The sequence below is a fragment of the Astyanax mexicanus genome, unplaced genomic scaffold (assembly GCF_023375975.1).
Source record: "Astyanax mexicanus isolate ESR-SI-001 unplaced genomic scaffold, AstMex3_surface scaffold_39, whole genome shotgun sequence".
NCBI lineage: Eukaryota > Metazoa > Chordata > Actinopteri > Characiformes > Acestrorhamphidae > Astyanax > Astyanax mexicanus.
The window spans coordinates 572,501-587,097 of NW_026040049.1; the positions used below are offsets into that span (position 1 = coordinate 572,501).

General features: G+C 46.1%; 2 protein-coding genes and 1 long non-coding RNA gene across 5 annotated transcripts in view; 1 reads left to right on the forward strand and 2 right to left on the reverse strand.

Moving 5' to 3' along the window:
* Positions 1-1,294, reverse strand: part of LOC125794080 (uncharacterized) — a 2,250-nt gene extending 956 nt beyond the window's left edge. Inside the window, exons 1-3 of one of the 2 annotated variants that reach the window (XR_007433587.1) lie at positions 305-1,294; positions 217-260; positions 1-106 (exon numbers count right to left, since the gene is read on the reverse strand). The exon at positions 1-106 is cut by the window's left edge and continues 70 nt beyond it. This is a non-coding gene — a long non-coding RNA (uncharacterized LOC125794080). Of the gene's footprint in view, positions 173-216; positions 261-304 lie in introns of both variants that reach the window. The other variant, XR_007433586.1, reaches the window with a different exon arrangement.
* Positions 1-9,474, reverse strand: part of akap9 (A kinase (PRKA) anchor protein 9) — a 142,231-nt gene extending 132,757 nt beyond the window's left edge. Inside the window, exon 1 of the mRNA XM_049473550.1 lies at positions 9,257-9,474. Coding sequence (XP_049329507.1) covers positions 9,257-9,304 — 48 coding nt within the window. The 5' untranslated portion in view covers positions 9,305-9,474. The remainder of the gene's footprint in view (positions 1-9,256) is intronic.
* Positions 9,475-11,468: 1,994 nt separating this feature from the next.
* LOC103037364 (transcription termination factor 1, mitochondrial) lies at positions 11,469-14,480 on the forward strand. Of its 2 annotated transcripts, none has more exons than XM_007242232.4 (3): positions 11,469-11,724; positions 12,894-13,042; positions 13,151-14,480. In XM_007242232.4, the coding sequence occupies exons 2-3, from the start codon at positions 12,936-12,938 to the stop codon at positions 14,187-14,189; spliced, it is 1,146 nt and encodes a 381-aa protein (XP_007242294.3). In that variant the 5' UTR covers positions 11,469-11,724; positions 12,894-12,935; the 3' UTR covers positions 14,190-14,480. The 2 variants fall into 2 exon arrangements, with proteins under 2 accessions (XP_007242294.3, XP_007242292.3); XM_007242230.4 differs by having other exon boundaries at positions 11,470-11,711.
* Positions 14,481-14,597: the final 117 nt, after the last annotated feature.

Genomic DNA, 14,597 nt, shown 5'->3' on the forward strand with positions numbered 1-14,597 from the left:
ATCTACTACCAGTTTAACCTTCATCTACTACCAGTTTAACCACCCTCTCTACTACAGTCTACCTTCATCTACTACCAGTTTAACCACCCGCTTTACTACAGTCTACCTACATCTACTACCAGTTTAACCTTCATCTACTACCAGTTTAACCACCCGATCTACTACAGTCTACCTTCATCTACTACCAGTTTAACCACCTGCTTTACTACAGTCTACCTTCATCTAGTACCAGTTTAACCACCCGATCTACTACAGTCTACCTACATCTACTACCAGTTTAACCACCCAATCTACTACAGTCTACCTTCATCTACTACCAGTTTGACTTTGTTAAACAGAACCGGGTACTAGATTATACTCAAGTCTAAGGCTGTGAAACAGATGTGGTAACTTAAACATCTCTGTCTGATCGGAACTCTGTGGAACGTTACGGATTGGTCTGGAGAACACTCGGTTCTACAGCTCCATCACACGGACACCAGAGAAAAGCCTTTCAGAGATCTTCCAGCTGTAACCATGGCAACCAAACAGAGTCTGAACAGTGCAGTGACCCAAACGTCCACTTCCACCTCTCAGCATAAACACAGCGAGGCAGAGAGGCAGAGAGGCAGGGAGGGAGGCAGGGAGGGAGGCAGAGAGGCAGGAAGGGAGGCAGGTTTTGGCGTGAATTTGCTGCCGCTATTCAGACTGTTTTATCAAGCATCGGCAGATAAGACTCAACAGGATATACGACCATCAGATCCCTGTAGAACACAGTTCTAACAGAACCTCACGTTCCGTTACACTACTCCCCATCCATGGTCTACAGGGATCTGATGGGGGGTTAGTGTAACGGAATGTGAGGTTCTGTTAGAACTGTGGCCTCATGAGAAGTGTCTAGAACCAGGTTCCGGATAGACGGATGGATGGAGGGATGGAAGAGGTTGAAAGCAGCACAGTTTAGAGGGAAAATGAGTTGAGTAGTTAATCTCTGTCGGGTGTTTGGCCTGGTTGGCACGGAGACTGACCTGAGAACTGAGGTCAATCTCTTACTAGAGCCTTTAACACCATAACAGTTACCATAGCAACTAAACACTGCACCTCCTCGCTACATTCTCAATGGACCTCCTCCATGCTCTTCCCTCACTGGATCTCCTCGCTCTACCCTCACTGCACCTCCTCCTCGCTCTACCCTCACTGCACCTCCACCTCGCTCTACCCTCACTGCACCTCCTCCTCGCTCTACCCTCTACTGCACCTCCTCCTCGCTCTACCCTCTACTGCACCTCCTCCTCGCTCTACCCTCTACTGCACCTCCTCCTCGCTCTACCCTCTACTGCACCTCCACCTCGCTCTACCCTCACTGCACCTCCACCTCGCTCTACCCTCACTGCACCTCCTCCTCGCTCTACCCTCACTGCACCTCCACCTCGCTCTACCCTCTACTGCACCTCCACCTCGCTCTACCCTCTACTGCACCTCCTCCTCGCTCAACCCTCTACTGCACCTCCTCCTCGCTCTACCCTCTACTGCACCTCCTCCTCGCTCAACCCTCACTGCACCTCCTCCTCGCTCTACCCTCACTGCACCTCCTCCTCGCTCTACCCTCACTGAACCTCCTCCTCGCTCTACCCTCACTGAACCTCCTCCTCGCTCTACCCTCACTGCACCTCCACCTCGCTCTACCCTCACTGCACCTCCACCTCGCTCTACCCTCACTGAACCTCCTCCTCGCTCTATACTGCACCTCCTCGCTCTACCCTCTACTGCACCTCCTCGCTCTACCCTCTACTGCACCTCCTCGCTCTACCCTCTACTGCACCTCCACCTCGCTCTACCCTCACTGCACCTCCTCCTCGCTCTACCCTCTACTGCACCTCCTCCTCGCTCAACCCTCTACTGCACCTCCTCCTCGCTCTACCCTCTACTGCACCTCCTCCTCGCTCTACCCTCACTGCACCTCCTCCTCGCTCTACCCTCACTGCACCTCCACCTCGCTCTACCCTCACTGCACCTCCTCCTCGCTCTACCCTCTACTGCACCTCCTCCTCGCTCTACCCTCACTGCACCTCCACCTCGCTCTACCCTCACTGCACCTCCTCCTCGCTCTACCCTCACTGCACCTCCACTTCGCTCTACCCTCTACTGCACCTCCTCCTCGCTCTACCCTCACTGAACCTCCACCTCGCTCTACCCTCACTGCACCTCCTCCTCGCTCTACCCTCTACTGCACCTCCACCTCGCTCTACCCTCACTGAACCTCCTCCTCGCTCTACCCTCTACTGCACCTCCTCCTCGCTCTACCCTCACTGCACCTCCACCTCGCTCTACCCTCACTGGACCTCCTCCTCGCTCTACCCTCTACTGCACCTCCTCCTCGCTCTACCCTCTACTGCACCTCCTCCTCGCTCTACCCTCACTGCACCTCCACTTCGCTCTACCCTCTACTGCACCTCCTCCTCGCTCTACCCTCACTGAACCTCCACCTCGCTCTACCCTCACTGCACCTCCTCCTCGCTCTACCCTCTACTGCACCTCCACCTCGCTCTACCCTCACTGAACCTCCTCCTCGCTCTACCCTCTACTGCACCTCCTCCTCGCTCTACCCTCACTGCACCTCCACCTCGCTCTACCCTCACTGAACCTCCTCCTCGCTCTACCCTCACTGGACCTCCTCCTCGCTGTACCCTCTACTGCACCTCCACCTCGCTCTACCCTCACTGCACCTCCACCTCGCTCTACCCTCACTGCACCTCCACCTCGCTCTACCCTCACTGCACCTCCTCCTCGCTCTACCCTCACTGCACCTCCTCCTCGCTCTACCCTCTACTGCACCTCCTCCTCGCTCTACCCTCTACTGCACCTCCTCCTCGCTCTACCCTCACTGCACCTCCTCCTCGCTCTACCCTCTACTGCACCTCCTCCTCGCTCTACCCTCTACTGCACCTCCTCCTCGCTCTACCCTCTACTGCACCTCCTCCTCGCTCTACCCTCTACTGCACCTCCTCCTCGCTCTACCCTCTACTGCACCTCCACCTCGCTCTACCCTCACTGCACCTCCTCCTCGCTCTACCCTCTACTGCACCTCCACCTCGCTCTACCCTCACTGAACCTCCTCCTCGCTCTACCCTCTACTGCACCTCCTGCTCGCTCTACCCTCACTGCACCTCCACCTCGCTCTACCCTCACTGAACCTCCTCCTCGCTCTACCCTCACTGGACCTCCTCGCTCTACCCTCTACTGCACCTCCACCTCGCTCTACCCTCACTGCACCCCCTCGCTCTACTCTCACTGCACTACCTCCCTCTACCCTCACTGCACCTCCTCCTCGCTCTACCCTCTACTGCACCTCCTCCTCGCTCTACCCTCTACTGCACCTCCTCCTCGCTCTACCCTCTACTGCACCTCCTCCTCGCTCTACCCTCTACTGCACCTCCTCCTCGCTCTACCCTCTACTGCACCTCCTCCTCGCTCTACCCTCACTGCACCTCCTCCTCGCTCTACCCTCTACTGCACCTCCACCTCGCTCTACCCTCACTGAACCTCCTCCTCGCTCTACCCTCTACTGCACCTCCTGCTCGCTCTACCCTCACTGCACCTCCACCTCGCTCTACCCTCACTGAACCTCCTCCTCGCTCTACCCTCACTGGACCTCCTCGCTCTACCCTCTACTGCACCTCCACCTCGCTCTACCCTCACTGCACCCCCTTGCTCTACTCTCACTGCACTACCTCCCTCTACTCTCACTGCACCTTCTCCTCGCTCTACCCTCACTGCACCTCCACCTCGCTCTACCCTCACTGCACCTCCACCTCGCTCTACCCTCACTGCACCTCCACCTCGCTCTACCCTCACTGCACCCCCTCGCTCTACTCTCACTGCACCACCTCCCTCTACTCTCACTGCACCTCCTCGCTCTACTCTCACTGCACCTCCTCGCTCTACTCTCACTGCACCCCCTCCCTCTACTCTCACTGCACCTCCTCGCTCTACTCTCACTGCACCACCTCCCTCTACTCTCACTGCACCACCTCCCTCTACTCTCACTGCACCTCCTCGCTCTACTCTCACTGCACCCCCTCGCTCTACTCTCACTGCACTACCTCCCTCTACCCTCACTGCACCTCCACCTCGCTCTACCCTCACTGCACCTCCACCTCGCTCTACCCTCACTGCACCTCCACCTCGCTCTACTCTCACTGCACCCCCTCGCTCTACTCTCACTGCACCACCTCCCTCTACTCTCACTGCACCTCCTCGCTCTACTCTCACTGCACCTCCTCGCTCTACTCTCACTGCACCTCCTCGCTCTACTCTCACTGCACCCCCTCGCTCTACTCTCACTGCACCCCCTCGCTCTACTCTCACTGCACCTCCTCCTCGCTCTACCCTCACTGCACCTCCTCCTCACTCTACCCTCACTGCACCTCCTCCTCACTCTACCCTCACTGCACCTCCTCCTCGCTCTACCCTCACTGCACCTCCTCCTCGCTCTACCCTCACTGCACCTCCTTCCTCTACCCTCACTGCACTACCTCCCTCTACTCTCACTGCACCTCCTCCTCACTCTACCCTCTATAGAGAGATAGAGAGAGGTAAAGAAAGAAATAGATAAAGAGAGAAAGAGGAAGGGAAAGAGAGGGATGAGATGTACCTGAGTGTGTGTTATGATGAATATTAATTATGATAATTAAAGGTGTAGGCGGGATCAGTGTGCTCTCGCATTAAACAAGACCAGAGGCCACCGCTCATTATCATTCATACCACTTATACACACACACACACGCACAAATGCCACACAAACACACACACACACACATGCCCACGCGCACTCAATCAGAATTTGATCACAAGTGTGCAGTATAAAGTGGGAACATGTGTGAAAAGGATACAGCAAACTCAAACCCACCACAGTCTACATTAACCATGTCACTCTCCCTGCAGGAACATTCGCAATACATTCGCCGCACACTACATCACATTGGTCTGCATGGCTGTCACCCCAGACGAAAGCCTCTTCTAAAGTTTGTACACAAGAAAGCCTGCAAACAGTTTGCTGAAGACATGTCAACAAAGGACATGGATTACCGGAACCATGTCCGATGGTCTGATGAGACCAAGATTCATTTGTGTGGTATCAACCATGTGTGGCGGCAATCAGGTGAGGAGTACAAAGGTGTGTCATGCCTACAGTAAAGCATGGTGGTGGGAGTGCCATGGTCTGGGGCTGCATGAGTGCAGCTGGTGTTGGAGAGTTACTGTACTTTTCACTAAGGGACACATTAACTCCATTACTTAGTAATTTAACTCCATTACTGTGTGAAATACTGAAGCAAAGCATGAGCACGGTGGATTGGTCAGTGGGTGGGTGGGTCAGTGGGTGGGTGGGTCAGTCGGTCGGTGGGTGCGTGAGTAAGTCGGTCAGTGAATGGGTCGGTGAGTCAGTGGGTGGGTGGGTCGGTGAGTCAGTGGGTGGGTGGGTGGGTCAGTCAGTGGGTGGGTGAGTCAGTCAGTCGGTGGGTGCGTGAGTAGGTCGGTCAGTGAATGGGTCGGTGAGTCAGTGGGTGGGTGGGTCGGTCAGTGGGTGAGATTGGATAAGTTGGTCGGCCGGTGAGTCTGCCAGTGGGTCAGTTGATAGAAAATTTATTGATCCCCAAGGTGAAATTCTACAAATTTCCGTATGAGGACTGGGTTCTGGTGCAGAATGTGAACACAGTCCTGCAGTTCCCTCAGCTCCACTATTCTTATTTCAGAGTCTCAGTGGAAGCAGAGCTTCTATTCCTGACCATCATCATCATCATCATCATCACCCTCGTCTCCCTGGAATCGTATTATCCTCAGATTAAGTGGGTCGGCGTGGCAGGGCGCAAAACGACGTCGTCAGAGGGAATATAGGACAAGATCTACTTCAGAACCACCCAAGAACTCACCCCCACCCACAGGCGGAACTGAAGGCAGAACATCAGGCGGAACCATCGCAGAGCTTTAATATCAGGGTTCTGAGGAGGAAGTGCCGCCGGATGCTAATCTGTCCCCCTGACCCCGTTACCTTTACAGCAGGGTAAACACTCTCACACTGAAACCACGAGGAGCTTTCACCACTACCATAACCCACCCCACAGGTCTAACCTGCTCCAGAGGACTGAAACTGATCCTCCTCCAATCAGAGACAGCCTCCCTAACCCATTCCCAAACAGCTCCCTGACCAATCAACTGAACCTTCTGAAAGACTTTTAAACAAACAATCAAGGATGGACATCCAACCAATCACAATGAGTTATGCAAACTTCCTAAAAATCAAAAGCCCTTTCCGGACGGGATTATTTTCTCAAGGGATTCTGGGTAATTTTCTTTATGTTTTTTTTTTTTATCCTCTGTGATTTTATTCCCGTCCAGAACGTCCCGTCCTTTTTCTCAGACGTGAGAAAATTACAGGCTGAATTATCTACTGTTTTTCTCTGAACTCCGTGCTCCTCCTGTAATTTTAGTCCCGTCCGGACGCACATCTCCGAGTTTCGTCTCCTCGCCTTTAATAAAATAGATATTTGTCCACTGCCGCGCACCGTAATTACACTTTGGGCGCGCCACGGTTTCCACGGAGATCCATGTTTAAAAAAACACAACAGCGAGTGGAAATGGAGGAGCTACTGAACGTGATGATGTCATGTGACTTAGAAAAACTAAAGCCTAAAAACTCACTGTTCCTCCTGTTTTTACAATTGCAGTCCGAATGCAGGAGTTTTATCACTAAAAAGTAGGAGTGTGAAATATTTTACACAGAAAATAATCCTGATAGGACTAAAGACAGCCTCTCGTCCAATCAGGAATAGTCTGGTGGCTTAACATATGGAGAGAATTATTAGTATCATCACATGTTGGATCACTGACTTCTGTTACAGTCTGGTGAAAATTAAAGGGGTTTGCCGTATATCGTATCACATGCTAAAATATCTCCAAATAAATGTTGTATTCAATTTATATATATATATATATATATATATATATATATATATATATATATATATATATATATATATATATATATATAAATATATAAACACGCTGGTTAATTCTGCTCAGTGCAGCAGCAGTAAGGCCGGAGTTCACTCTGGGTTGAGGAATCCTGAGTTCAGTCTCTGCTGGCAGCGTCACAAATCCAGCTTCTCCAGAAGATCAGGATTTACCCCCAGCAGCCAAACTCCACCCCATTAAACCCCCCAACAGTGCAGCACTCGCACGTCTTCATCGGAATAGTGCAGTAAACACTAAACAGTGAGCAGGACAATCCCAAAACACCTCATTACACATGCATTACATTAGGTGTTTGAGGTTAAGATGTGATAAGAATTTTCTAAAAAGGTCTTTTATGTTCTTTTCTTGGTCGTAAGATTGATTTATATGGTTACAGGCAGGACAGTGGATGAGGAGGTGTGATTTAAGAGCCTTCAATTAGAACCAGAGTAGACTCATCTGAATGAAGAAGCCAATGGCTACAGACCGCACTGCAACCTAACTTAACCTTCCTAGAACCTTTACTATAAAAGGTTCTCAAAAATGGTACTAAGAACAGAAAGAAGTCGAGGGGAACCTCCAGTAAAAGCTTCCTTACAACAGCACACGTTTTAATAAACATTTAATAAAAACAAATGAACCAATACCTAACCTACCCTTTTAGAACCTTCATTACGAGGTTCTTTAAAACATTACTAAGTACATAAAAGATTTAGTAAAAACTTCCACTGAAATATTCCTTATAACAGCACATTTATCTTTATCTAGGTAATTTAGTGCAAAATCAATCAATCAAATCTAACTTAACCTTCTTAGAACCTTAATTATAAAGGTTCTTTGAAATGGTACTAGATACAAAAAAAAAGCCTCAGTGGGGAAACCCTCCACAGAAAAAGTTCCTTTTAATGTTGTTTTTATGCAAAATTAATAAACCCAAATGTATTTAATAATTTAGAGGAAAATTTAAAAAAAAAAACTAACAACCTACCTAGAACCTTTACTATAAAGGTTCTTTAAAATGGTACTAGCTAGTTATATATAAGCCTTAGTGTGGAACCCTTCACTAAAAATGTCCTTTTAACAACAGCACATCATAAATATTTAATGCAAAATGAATAAACCCAAATTTAACTTACCCTCTTAGAACCTTTACTGTAAGGTTCTTTAAAACAGTACTTTTAAAAGTAAAGAAATGGGTCAGGGGGAACCCTCCCTTAAAACGTTCCATATAACAGCACTATTTACAATAATTTAATGCAAAACCTAACCTCCACTGATTAGAACCTTAGCATTTGGGTTCTTAAGAATGTTCTTATGAACCTTTACTATAAGGTTCTTTAAAATGGTACTAAATACAGAAAAGCCTTCAGTGGAGAACCCTACACTGAAAGCTTCCTTTTAACACCACATTTTGTTTTAGTAAATATTCAACATACTGAATAAACCCAAACCTAACCTATCGTCTTAGAACCTTAAAATTAGGGTTCTTTAACGAGGTTCTAGTAGCATTTTATTTCGTTCTTTAGCTTCTTTTACTTTTAAGTTTACTTTCCTTAAAGATCTGGAAGAGGAGTGGGTGTTAAGAAAACATTCCTAGAACCTATGTGGGACCTAAAACCTTATATCTAGAACCTCTGTAGACATTAGATTTAATAAGGTTCTAGATCTAAAAGGATGTCTTTAGCTCACCTAGATACATTTGTTATTGTCACATTTGCTACTATTATATTTGCCGTTACGGGTTTGTGGGGTTAGCGTTAGCATGATGCTAAAGCTAATGCTACAGCTAATGCTAACGCTAATGCTATACAGAGCTTGAAAATGCTGTCAGTGACAGGCCACGCCCACAACAGCTGACTGTTAAGACAGAATGGGGTAGACATGGGGTTTTCTATGGTGTTTTATGGTTTTTAAAGTATATATTCTTATATTTTATTAATGTTTCATAACAGTTAAAGGTTGTTTAAGGTGGTAAATATGTTTTTAGTGGAGAAAAGGGAGATTGTATCTAATAAACAATGTTTAAACCGGCTTTAAAACAGCTTAGCTTGGGTTTGGCTTGGAATTTTTCCGTTCCACCTTAAATAGTGCAGCAGTTCCATTCTGGCGCCTGAGACGCCTCAGGCGCCAGAATGGAACTGCTGCACTATTTAAGGTGGAACGGAAAAATTCCAAAAAGGTGTACAATTGCAAACCTATGGTTGACAACTATACTGTGTGTGTGTGTGTGTGTCAGCACCCAGCACCGCGCATGCGCGTGACCAACCTTGGCTCTGCCAGCCTCGAGCTTCCTCCGGCGCTCCTCATCCTCCATGGTGCTCTCGCGCGCCCGTGCCGCCGCTGCTGCAGGTGAGCGGACAGGTGTACAGGTGAGCAGGTAAACACAGGTAAACAGCCCGCGGGCTCCGCCCCGCCTCACGCGCCTCCGACACCGACTCGCCGCGCGCTGCTCGCAGCCATCTTTGTTCTCCACGTAAACACGGGACCCTACCGGAGTGACGTCACGTACCGGAGGCCCCGCCCCCTCTTAAAGGGACGGCACGCGCACTGATCTACTATTTTTATTATTATTATAAAGTATTGAGTAATTATTATAATAACGATAATAATCTAGATATTTTAGTTTACATGTAATATAACAAAATAATATTTAAAAAACTACGCTAATTAATAATTAATTAATTAAAGTATGCTAAACAGGTCAATTAACACGTTACAGATGCAAATTAATTAACTTTTGTTCAAAAAACATAAGTTGCACATTAATACTGTATATTACAGGTAAATGTTATTAAAATATTATTAAATTAAAGCAATTAATAAAAAGGCAAATATATTAATAAATTACATGTAAAAAACATATACTAAAACTTTAAATTAATATAATACTAATACAGATCCAAAATGTATTCATTACAGCTACAAATATATAATTTTAGGAAATAATTATTAATTAGTATATGTAATGAATAATTTTTGATATATTACATGTGAAAATAATACATATATAGTAAAGATTCAAATTAATATAATACTAATACAGATCCAAATCATATCACATTACTAAATAGGTATTATATTACATGTAATTAATAAATATTGATATATTATTATATTATCAGTAGCTGTATATAATAATTTATTATTTATTATAAATTAAAGCTACACTGCATATGCCAAAAATGAAATTAATTTACTACAAATGCAATTTATGAATCTATTACAGATTTAAAAATTGCAATGAAATGTATAAAGTTGTAAAAATGCTCTTTAATATACTAAAGATGGAAATTAATATAATAAAATTAATGCACGTAATATGTAAATTAATATAATAAACATACAAGGCAAAACTAACAACGCAATGCAATGCACACTACATAAATAAATATATATAACAGAAGTAAATTCATATAATAAAGGTAAAAACAAAAAAAATATTACATGTAAAATAGAGCTGATGAGTTTTGGAGCTGAGATAGGTGAGGCAGGTAAAGGCAGGTGAGGTGCGTACCTGTAGTGCTGGGTGATGGGGATCGGTGGGATCGGCTGACTGGAGCAGAGCAGCTGATGGTTTGGGAGATCTTCAGTTCCACCCATCGCCTCTTCGACATCCTCTTCCTCTCACTGCAGAAACACTCACCTGTTCACACCTGTATACACCTGTATACACCTGTGCTGTATATATATATATATCCGTACCTGTAGTACTCTACATTCCTCAACAACTATATGCACCTGTACTACTGCATGTACCTGTACTCCTCTTTTACTGTATACACCTGTATATACCTGTACTGTTGTGTACACCTGTCCAGGTGAGCAGTGCGGTGCTGGTGAGCGGTGGTTCCGGTCGGGTCCGGTTGGAGGTGCTGTTCATTATTAATGCTGGGAGTCGAATATCAGCATCTGTAACTGAAACCAGCAGCAAACTGGGATCCTGCAGTTACTCCTGTACTGGTGCTGTTTTCATCCCTACACTACCGCACTTCACCCTAAACATACACAATTTTCACCAGTACACACCACAACTTTCACTATTACACACTACAACACACCAGTACACACTAGTAGACACCATAAGTTTCACTAGTAAACACCAGTAAACACTAGTACACACCACAACTACATCACTATTACACACTACTACATACACTAGTAAACATCAGCACACACCAGAACACATTAGTACAGACTAGTACACACATCAGTACGGGTATGTACTGGTGTATACTAGTATACCTACAAGTACACACCAGTACACACAAGTATACACCAGTACACACTATGTCATACCACAGCTTTCACAACAATTTATTTATATAAATTACAATACGCAGTATTACTGATAGTAAAACATTATTTTTATTATTATTAGTAGTAGTATATATTAGTGTTTTGTAATAATTAATAGTGCATATATTCAGTGCTGATATCTGATCTGTATTCTCAGTGAGTTGTTCAGTAATATTAGGGTGATTTTGTGGGCTCTGTCTCCCCCTGCCGGACGGGCGGCGGTGTGCAGAGCTCCGCGGCGGCAGGGGGCGCTGTTGGCCGCGGGAGGAAGCGGCTGAGGGGGAACACGCTGCCGCTGCGGGGAGAAGGTCGATTATCCGAGTTAATAATAGAGTTAATTTACTTTATTTTCACATATTTAAAACAGCGATTTACCGCGTGAGCAGGTGATGAACAGGAGGAAGGGGGCGTGGCTGTGCTGACAGGTGTGATGTAACGGTAACACTGTTTATTATTTATACTGTGAATTGTACAGCATTATAACGCTTTAAATATATAAACGTTTTAAACGTTATTTACGATATAGTATGAATGTGTGAAGTGGCTCATAAACATTTATTTATCTAGTTTAGAATCTTCTGTTTGTATAGAAATAAAGATGTTTATTTGCTGTAATGGTTATAATACTGTGTTCTTCTCTGTGTTTGTTTGTCTTAGAAATAATTGCGATTAATTATATACTATTATTTTAGCACCATAATATCCATTTATTTAATAGTAATAATAATAATATAGCAGAAAGTGCACATTTATTCCGATTTACCGTAGAAGAAAGTTTGCTTATCCCAAAGACAAATAAATAAAATGTAATAAATAAAGTGCTTAAAAATGTTAGTTGACATATTTACTTTTTAAAGTTGTTAATGGGTTTTCTTTGCTAACAAAAACACAGTACGCAATATAGAGATAATCAAAAATTAAGATCAATAGTGTAATTATTACTACACACATCTGTTGCCAGGGAGTTGCTGTGCTGTTTAAAGTGGCTGACATAATGTTGCTATGGCAACCCATGTGAGTAGTGGTTGCTAGGGTGATGCTAAATAGTTGTTTGAGATTCTTCACTGTTTACAAATATGTTGCAAGGTGTCTGCTAGGGTGGTTTCTAGGGTACTGCTAAGGAGTTGCTGTGGTGTCTAAGGTGATTGTGTGGATGTTGCAAGATGTTTGCTAGAGAAGTTGCTTGGATATTGCTAGGTGGTTGATAAAGTGTTGTTAAATGTTATTTTAGTGTTTGCAATGATGTGGCTATGTGTTTGCTAGGGTGGTTGCTAGGGTGCTCCTAAGGGGTTGCTTTGGTTTCAGGGTGATTGCTAGGATGCATTTGGGTGTTTATTAGGGAGGTTGGTAGGATGCTGTCGGGTGTTTACTAAAGTAGTTGCTAGGGTTCTGCTGGGTGTTTACTAGAGTGGTTGCTAGGATGCTTCTGGGTGTTTACTAGGGTGGTTGCTGGGATGCTGCTAAGTGGTTGCTAGGGTTCTGCTATTTGGTGGCTTTGGTGTTCCCTTAACTTTTGCCAAATTGCTAAGTTTAAGAATCTGTAGGATTCTACAAAAGATCAGCCCAAGGACGTAAACACTGACCTCTGAGATGTTGTTCTGTTACAGGTGTGGGTTCTGCTGGTACCGGCCCAGTCTGAAGACTGAAGTATGGTTCTAAGGCAGAAGCTCCTGTGCCTGTTGAGGCTTCACCCGGGGAGACACCTGCAGTCCTTTTCAGTCTGCACTCAGGGACATGTCTCCTGTATCATCTCCAGGTACTTCTGGACCGGAACCCTGTTCTGTTCTTCAGTTCTTCAGTCTTTATTACTTTACTGAAAAAGCAGAACCACATAATGAATGACCTCTAATTGCTTTCTCTCCAGGTTCCTTAGTGGATCCCCAACGGCTCCACCGCGCCCCATCAGATCAGAGAACATCCCCTTGCAGGAGAGCCTCAGCATCATGGGTGTGGATCTGGAGATGGCTCGACAGAAGCAGCCGGCGGTCCTGCGGAACGTCCTGACGAATGAGCACGGCCTGGCCAAGTTCCTCAGCAGCAAAGGAGCCAGCCGGGAGGTCATCGCCAGCATCATCTCCAGGTTCCCCAGGGCCATCACTCGCTCGTGCGACCACTTGGAGGAGCGGTGGAACCTGTGGTACAACGTCTTCCAGGACAACGCCGAGATTGTTAAGATCCTTGACCGTTCGCCCGAGTCCTTCTTCCGCTCCAACAACAACGAGAACCTGAGGAAAAACATCCTGTTTCTTACCGGACTCGGCATCACACACCGAGACCTTCCGAAGCTCCTGATGAAGGCTCCCCGAGTGTTCTCCAACAGTCTGAATCTGAACCGCGCCATGGTAGACCTCCTGCAGAACGTGAGCATGAGTCTTGGAGGGACAGATCACGAAGCCTTCGCCCGAGCGATTATCTTCAGGAACGTTTACATCCTCATCCGCAGCACCAAGCGCGTCAGCGCCAACCTCGAGTTCCTGCTGACGGCGCTGAAGCTTACGAACAGCGAGGCGCTGAACCTGCTGCAGGGAAAAGGAGCTGATATCCTGGACCTGTCGCACGGCGGCCTGAAGAGGAACTTTGAGAACCTGCATGAGAAGCTGATGTCTCTGGGCTGTAGCAAGTTGGAGATTAAGAGTCTGATGTTGAACGGCTCTCAGCTGCTGTTCATCTCACCCAAGACGCTGAACGAGAAGCTGGACTGCCTGGTGCAAGGCGGTATCGACATTAAACGTATCCTGGAGAAGCCGAAGGTGCTGGATTACAGCACAGCCACGCTAAAGCAGCGTCTGGACGATCTGAACTCTCTAGAGTACGATTTCGAAACACACGGAATTGCTATTCTGGACAAGAGCAAGAAGAGGTTCGAGGAGAAGCTGGAGAGACTGCAAACACTTGGACCCTAAAAGGGCAAAAACTGTGGACGTAACGTCCGTATTGCAACCGTGGCGCTACATGTAGTGATTGAGGGTTGTTGCACTGTTTCACAACAGTAGTGGTTCTGAAAAGTGTGTTTCTATCATGGCGAAGAATCACTTAAACATCCAGTTTTGTGTTGTAGAACAATTGATAACTTGATACAAACTGAAGGAAGAAACTGCACAGAAACTAACAGAAACCACACCTGCCTTAAAATCACTGTTCCAAATTATTTAATTTTATAAAATAAAGAAGTAATAAAAGGTATTAAAATGTAATTTCTCTCCCATCTTTTGTGTTTCTGGCATATATACATATATAAGCCATTCATTCGTTATCAATGTATTCATGCATTGAAAAAAGCTGACCAATCATGACTACCTTTATTTCCACTT